At 43.2% G+C, this 6,896-nt stretch overlaps 1 protein-coding gene across 1 annotated transcript in view; it reads right to left on the reverse strand.

The window, feature by feature from the left end:
* Positions 1 to 6,896, reverse strand: part of epha8 (eph receptor A8) — a 130,734-nt gene that overhangs the window by 13,410 nt on the left and 110,428 nt on the right. The window contains exons 11-13 of the mRNA XM_008294101.1: positions 4,015 to 4,111; positions 837 to 904; positions 393 to 518 (exon numbers count right to left, since the gene is read on the reverse strand). Of these exons, the coding sequence (XP_008292323.1) occupies positions 393 to 518; positions 837 to 904; positions 4,015 to 4,111 (291 nt within the window). The remainder of the gene's footprint in view (positions 1 to 392; positions 519 to 836; positions 905 to 4,014; positions 4,112 to 6,896) is intronic.

The raw sequence follows: 6,896 nt of genomic DNA on the forward strand, positions 1-6,896 counted from the left end.
GTGTGTGCAAAAGCTGCAATGAACTAATTCTCCATGTATTCTTGTGTTCAGCTCAGTAGAACTTTAGGTGTGATTGCTGTTGGTTTCCTCACTTCTGTGCTTTATATTCCGTCTGTGGCTGCAGCGGCGGCGGCGGCGGCGGCGGCGTGTAACTCAGTGTATTACGGAGCTGACACACTGTTAGTATTCGCTGCCTGTCTGAGGAGCTTTGACTGACAGCCTCACGCAACGCTCTGATTCTGCTCTGCTATCCTCCTCTCTGCTGCACACCACAGCCTTTACACCGGCCAATGATTTTAAGTTAGCTTAGCCAATGATTCTCACTGTGTGTGTGTGTGCTTGTGTGTGTGTGAGTGTGTGTGTGTGAGTGCACACGAGTTCATGGTTTTTACCTGAACCAATGATTTTTTCTATTTTGATCCTGGAAGCTTCAATTTCTCGGGCAAACTCGTGGACCGCCTGGCAGGGGTCCTCGTACGTGTGCGGGTCGATGTAGAACCTCGCGTCGGGGAACGACACTAAGATAAACAACATTAGCATTTGGTCACATATCGGAGAATGAGAGCAACGTCGCATCTGAGCCCCCGTCAGCGGTGTGTTCAGGGGAAACGTGACAAAAGGGGAAGAAATGACTCAGAAAAAAAGGAGCAGACAAAGGAGAAGGAGAGAATAAACAGCACGGAGGGAGGAAGGAATTCTGCTGTAATCATTCAGAGCCTGATGAAAATTGTTTGCTCTGAAGATGAACTTTATTGCACAGGGATGAAAATGCAGCCTGCTGGAGGAATGCGATCGAATCTATTACTGGTAATAACGGAGGAACGGGCCAAACATACCGTGACCGTTCTGGTAATGCATCTTCTCCTCATCAGAGTCCTGGAAGGCTTTGCTGTAGCCACAGTGTCTATACAAACCACACACACACACACACACACACACACACACACACACATGCACACACAGAAACATACAGAGGGATGAATACAGGACAAACGTGGAACATTTGTACCATTAAAACTTCAAGCACAGATCATAATGAACAAATCCATATCTGCTCATGATGAGTTATTAACTTCAACACGGCTGCTCATCTCTCACTTATTTACACAGAAAACCTGGAGATGCTGTTTAGTCTCAGCATGTCCACATGTGCTTTATGCAACGTGTGGCGTTGCAGGAAGTCGGTCGAACAACCTCAAACACTTCAAGATCTCACTTTTGTTTTTGCTGCTCAATATGAAAAGTTTCATTTTTCCAAAGGAGCAAATATTTTGGTTACATAAAGGATGATGTTGACTTTGTGGAGTCTTGCACGACGGGAGGCAACACAACTCATTTGTTTCACCGTTTAAATCGGCACCACGAAGCTCCGTGCGACGAGCGGAAGTCAGTCAAAAGCTTGATTTGGCTGCTCGACGAGTGACATGCAGCTATTTTTCTGGAGCTGCCAGCAGAGCCGTCACAGCGCAACGCTACGCAGCTACAGCAGACTTGTGGTCCGAAGCCCAGAATAAGTCTGTCGGTCCCCTCCGTTAATGTGGACTAACAACTGAAAAGTCACTGTTTGCAAACAGCGTTTTTTCCTGGATGGTGATAAAGTGAGAACGCGGCAGCAGGACGACAGAAGTGTTGCTGTGTGGAGCCTCGAGTTAGACGTCAAGTCTGTAGAACAACAGACAACGTGGTGACAAACTAGATCGAGCAGTTTGTACGATATATACGTGCTGCTTTGTTGTTTGTTTTATTGCAATATATATATAGCAGAAAAAATTAATAATGTCATTTTTTTCCCCAGTATTGTGCAGCTCTAATGTAAACACACATTAGCTGGCAGCGTAAGTGGAACTAATACAGCAAAAAAAAAAAGCATTTTCCCATGTACTCCTAGAGATATGTAGCATCTCAAATACATGTTCTGGTTTCATTAAATCCTTACAGGTGAGACAAGGAGAAAACAAACAACATATGGACATCTATCAGTCCATCAAGCCCAGTGAGGTTTATTTGCTGCTACGAGGTAAACACACATTTGTTTGTGGATTTTAAATTCTAGACCGCTAGAAAAAAGTAAGAAAATGTGTTAATACGCTGGATGATGAGGTGTTGTGAGGTTTCCTGCGATAGCGTCGAGGAAGCTTTGAAACTGAAGCTGGTGGAGAATCTTTAAAAGAACCTGCAGTGGCTGAAAGTAGCAGGTAAGACTACAGGTCACACCGTCCATTAAAGAAAAGGCCAAATTCACATTAGTCACTCAAATAACTAGAAAAAAGTAATAATAAATTAAACAAATTTTCTAAATTATATATTGGTGAAATAAGACATTGCTTTTGAATTATGGTTGAAAAGAAAAAATTAAAAAATAAAATAAAATAAAAATGTCCCGGACAAATTAGAGCACTTTGCTGATGAGCAGTGAAATCTAAATACCTGTCAACAGGTGCACAAGTCTGATTGGGAGTTACAGGAAACACCTGATAGCAGTGATTGGCTCAAAGGGTCGTTCAACAAATTATTAGTTTACGGTCCCATCATGCTCGTTTGCTTGCGTGTTTTTTAAAAAAAAAAATTCTGTTGAACCACAATTCAAAACCAATGCCATGATGTTCAATAATTTTTTGTCAATTTCAGCTTATTTCAGGAACAGATGTTTTGTTTTCTTCTTTAATGGGAGGGTATGAGTACATTTGAAGACGACTGAACAAGCTACTCAAGAAGTATCACATTGCAGCTATTTGCTACCTGTAGCGTTGCTGCTGCTCCCCAACATTTGCCATCGGTTCTTCCTATTTTAGCTTTTTCTTAACGTTACATTAAAAAATCCTTTACGCAGCAGCAGGTCTGTGTGTGTGTGTTTCAGTTCCTTGTTTCTATCATGCTGACTACTTTTAAACTGAGGCCAACAGCGACACCAAGTTCTGCGCTGTCCAGTGATTTCACTACAGAGGCCACATTAGTCCAACACTGAACCATCACATAAGGGCCTGATCGGACCCTCTCACTGCCAAAAGAATGAAACTGAAGATTATAACACAGTTAAATAAGCCCTTTGATTTTGGGAACTCTAGTCGTGTGATTTAATTATTTTAGAGCATTTAAGGAGCCTGGACTGGTGAGCAGGCTCTGGGGTCCCACAGATGTCCCAGTATGACCACACTGCTCATATTTCTTTTTTTTGGTGTATACATCCCGGTGAGCAAATGATTTATTTTTTTATTCTGTGGAAATAATAAAGCTGACCCTGGTGATTTCTATCATTAGTCCTTGTTGACATTTTCATCAGCAGACTGGCCAGTGGCCCGTCTCACTAAACTTCTCCCTGAACCTCCATCTGAACGCTGAACACGCTGAACTTTGCAGTCATGACAACACAATCTGGATAACATCTTTAAGTCCTACTTATTATTTTTTTTTCTCCCTCCGCCTTAAACAGAATTGAAATGAAAAACTTAATATGCGCTGAAGTGTGAATTAATTAAGAGCAGTGAAATTAATTATTTGGTGCAGTACTACAGAGATGTAAGTCGAAGACATCAAAAGGGAAAAGGAGGGAGGATGGGGAGGGGAGCTGATGGGATAAGTGGGAGCGTTTGGCTTGCAAGCTACTGGACATGAATCAACATAATTAAATCCACTATGAGGTGGAAATTAAGAATTAGGAAATTAGCTAAATAGGAAAGTGAGTAGACGGGGAGCCAAACCGGTCTCTGCATATCACCGTTAGTACCGACGGAGCGGCATGCAGATTATCTGTGCATCCAATATCACAAACAATTCAGCTCGGCAAGGGAATCTAGCATCTCAAACGTTGAGATCCTTCCCGTTCGCTTTACTCAGATTACACTGTCTTGTTACTTGCAGCCAGTATTACTGGTGGTAAAAGCAGGAAGGAGATACAGTGCACATAGGAGGAGGGGTTTGATCACAACATTACACAAAGAGAGGCAACGGTAGAGTAGTGTAAGAAAGTGTTCCACACACAGCAGCGATGGGTAGTGTGGTAAAGTGTAGCCTTGCCGTTTCCTGCAGATGATGATGGCCAGGAAGGCGACCAGGCCGGACACCAGGGCCATGCAGATCCAGATGATGGTCATGGTGTTGTAGCGCAGAGGAGCTGCAGGAAACACAAATGCATTAGCCGTTAGCCGAGGAGGAGGAGAAGCTGCTGCTGCTGCTTCTGCTGCCAACAGTTTGTAGTTTACACCGACACACACTGGCAAACACAGGCGCTAGGTACAGCGGACTTGGTTAAACAAGATAAACAGGAATTTGGAGGTCCGTTAAAGAGCCTCGCCAATTTATAATCACCTCCTGTTTGCATTCTGAAAGTTTTGTCTGGCACATTAGGGAAAGGAAACATTCGGCTAACGTTGTCATCTGGTCTGAAAGACTCACTGTTGTCTCAAGTGATTAGGTCTGTAGACGTTTAGAGACGGTTACATGGACACGTAAGGCCGACACGTATGACACAAGAAAAGCACAAAAAGTCCCAGGAGTCTGCACATAAAGTCAAACGAATCGCATATGAGTCACGGCAATAAAGAAAATCAACCAGCACGTCAATGAGCTTGCATGCAGTAATCCAAATGCATAAAGACAGAGGTTTTCATGTCTTAAAGTTTAATACTAGTCCCCAATAAGCCTCCACTAATTAATGAAATGCAAATGTCAGAAGGTCGACACTTGAACACCAGAGTTACAATAACCAGCTCCAGACTGACTTCTGTGGTCCATAAACCGTCTGTGTGTGTGTTCAGGAGTTTACTGACGTGTTTCTGTCTCTTTTCATTCATTACATTCAAACGTTTTACTGTTAAAACAACCCGGCACACAAATGAATCCTGATCTTTGCTATAATAAGCTGTTACCGGATTGCCAAACTAATAACACATAGTGAAGCAATAATGGATAATGAAGTTTTTAAAATGTCATAAAAGCCGACATTCTAACCTTCTAGGAATGTGATTTAGTTCATTAATGTAATTAAACTGTTAGCAGCGGGGCTACATCCTCTCAGGAAGTTCTCATTCATCTTTCTTGTTGTTTGTTTACATCCCTCCATCCGCTAACTCGGCAACTGTGTGCGACATCTCCCACTCTGTTACCTCGACCCGACTCCACAGCTCCTTCTTGTATTACTCTGTATTTACTGTATTTGTGTACGATTTATACGTATCTAATATTTAGTCGCTGATTTACTGCGCATGTATGAGGAGCGTTCTCTGAGAAAGTCGCAACATTTTGAACAATTAGGAAACTGAGGCGTCAAAGTCGTTTAAGGCCACGTTTACACGTAGCTGGGTAAAACACCAGATCGCTTTCAAAAAATCTTCGTTTACACAAACCTGCATAAGCATGTCATTAAGAGCTGCTATGAGCATGCCAAACCTGTAGGGGGCAGTGTAATGAGACGCACAAAGCCGTGCTAGCCAATCAGAATCCTGGAAAAAAAAAAACCCAACAATAAAAACTTCCTGTTACTTCAACGACAAGGCGAGCGGGTCGTTTGTTTGGACCGACAGAGATGTGGAGCTGCTCCTGAATGTGTCGTTAGAGAACAAAACAAGTAAAATACTTGAAAATAGTGACCGAGAAACATGTCAGTCCAAGTACACGGACGTAGCCAAACTGTAAACATGGGTCGCACACGTATGACGCTGATGACGCTTTTGTCGCATACTGTGGCATCAAAGTCTGTCTCCTCCTGTCTACATGCAAACGTAAAGACTCCAAATCTCCACTTTGGCCAGAGTTTTCGGATATGATCGTTTTCTGTGATTCGTAGCTTCGTGTACGTGCAAACCAAAAACCCAAACCCATTGACATATCACCGTTTTTGCAACATGTAAACGGGGCCTAAGTCAAACACTTCTGTATCAGTGTGTCCGGGTTGTAACAGCGACGCAACGCTGCCAACATGAGGTCAAACTACACATTTGAACAACTGCACCAGAGATTTCCCTGCTACGGTGGCCCACAAGTGTCACAACACAACCAAAAGCCAACATGAGACTCACATGCACACACACATAAAACCAAAAACGGAAAAAAAAAACTTCCGTTGCAGCCGTTGTGTTGTGTTGCGGCTTTTGTTTTGTTGTGACACTTCTGGGCCACCGTACCCTACAGGGATTATAGAAAAACAAATCTGATCCTAATAAGAGTAACACTACATACATGATAATAATAATAATATTTTCTGTTTTCCAATCATCGTTTTTTTCATCCACATGTCCGCTGGCGTATGTGTGGCGTAAATTCCGTCACTCACTGAAGTCCACGACTGTGTGCAACGCGATAAATGGTGCTCAGAACAAATGCTTGTTATGAGTTTAAACATTCATCATCCACAGTGTTGTGACTGACGGACTCGCTGTCAGACGCTAGACATGCTTTGATTTGTACATCGACACACTCCAGACACAGCAGGAAGTTCTAAATTATCCAGGAATCCTCCGCTGTGTCCGTCCACAGACACACTTCAGGAAAAATTGCACTAACACGAAGCTACAGGCCAATCTGTAAGTATCTGCTGCATCCTGTAAATAGTGCAGAGTCACATCCTCTCAGAAGCATCCACAGGGCTCCAGACCGGGCACAATGAGAGCGTCTGTGTGGCAGACTGATGCGTACCTATTGTGGTATGAAAAGAAGCGTGTGCGTGTCTGCTTTCAAATCCAGTCATGTGGAAACAATGAATTAGCCTCAAGAGAGAGTCAGTGAGGTTGGAGGCCAGTGGATGAGCCGCTGGGAGGCCAAACTGTGTGGAGTTGGTACAGCTCCATACATGCAGTGCTTAACATGTTTATTAGAGCATCTGTGTAATTGGTTCAGCCCTGTGTATATAAATAGACCGTCTAGCATCATGAAGTGCTTTAATTCACACTCAGCTCTCCACC

This window comes from Stegastes partitus, unplaced genomic scaffold (assembly GCF_000690725.1).
Source record: "Stegastes partitus isolate 25-593 unplaced genomic scaffold, Stegastes_partitus-1.0.2 Scaffold940, whole genome shotgun sequence".
NCBI classification, from domain to species: Eukaryota; Metazoa; Chordata; class Actinopteri; family Pomacentridae; genus Stegastes; species Stegastes partitus.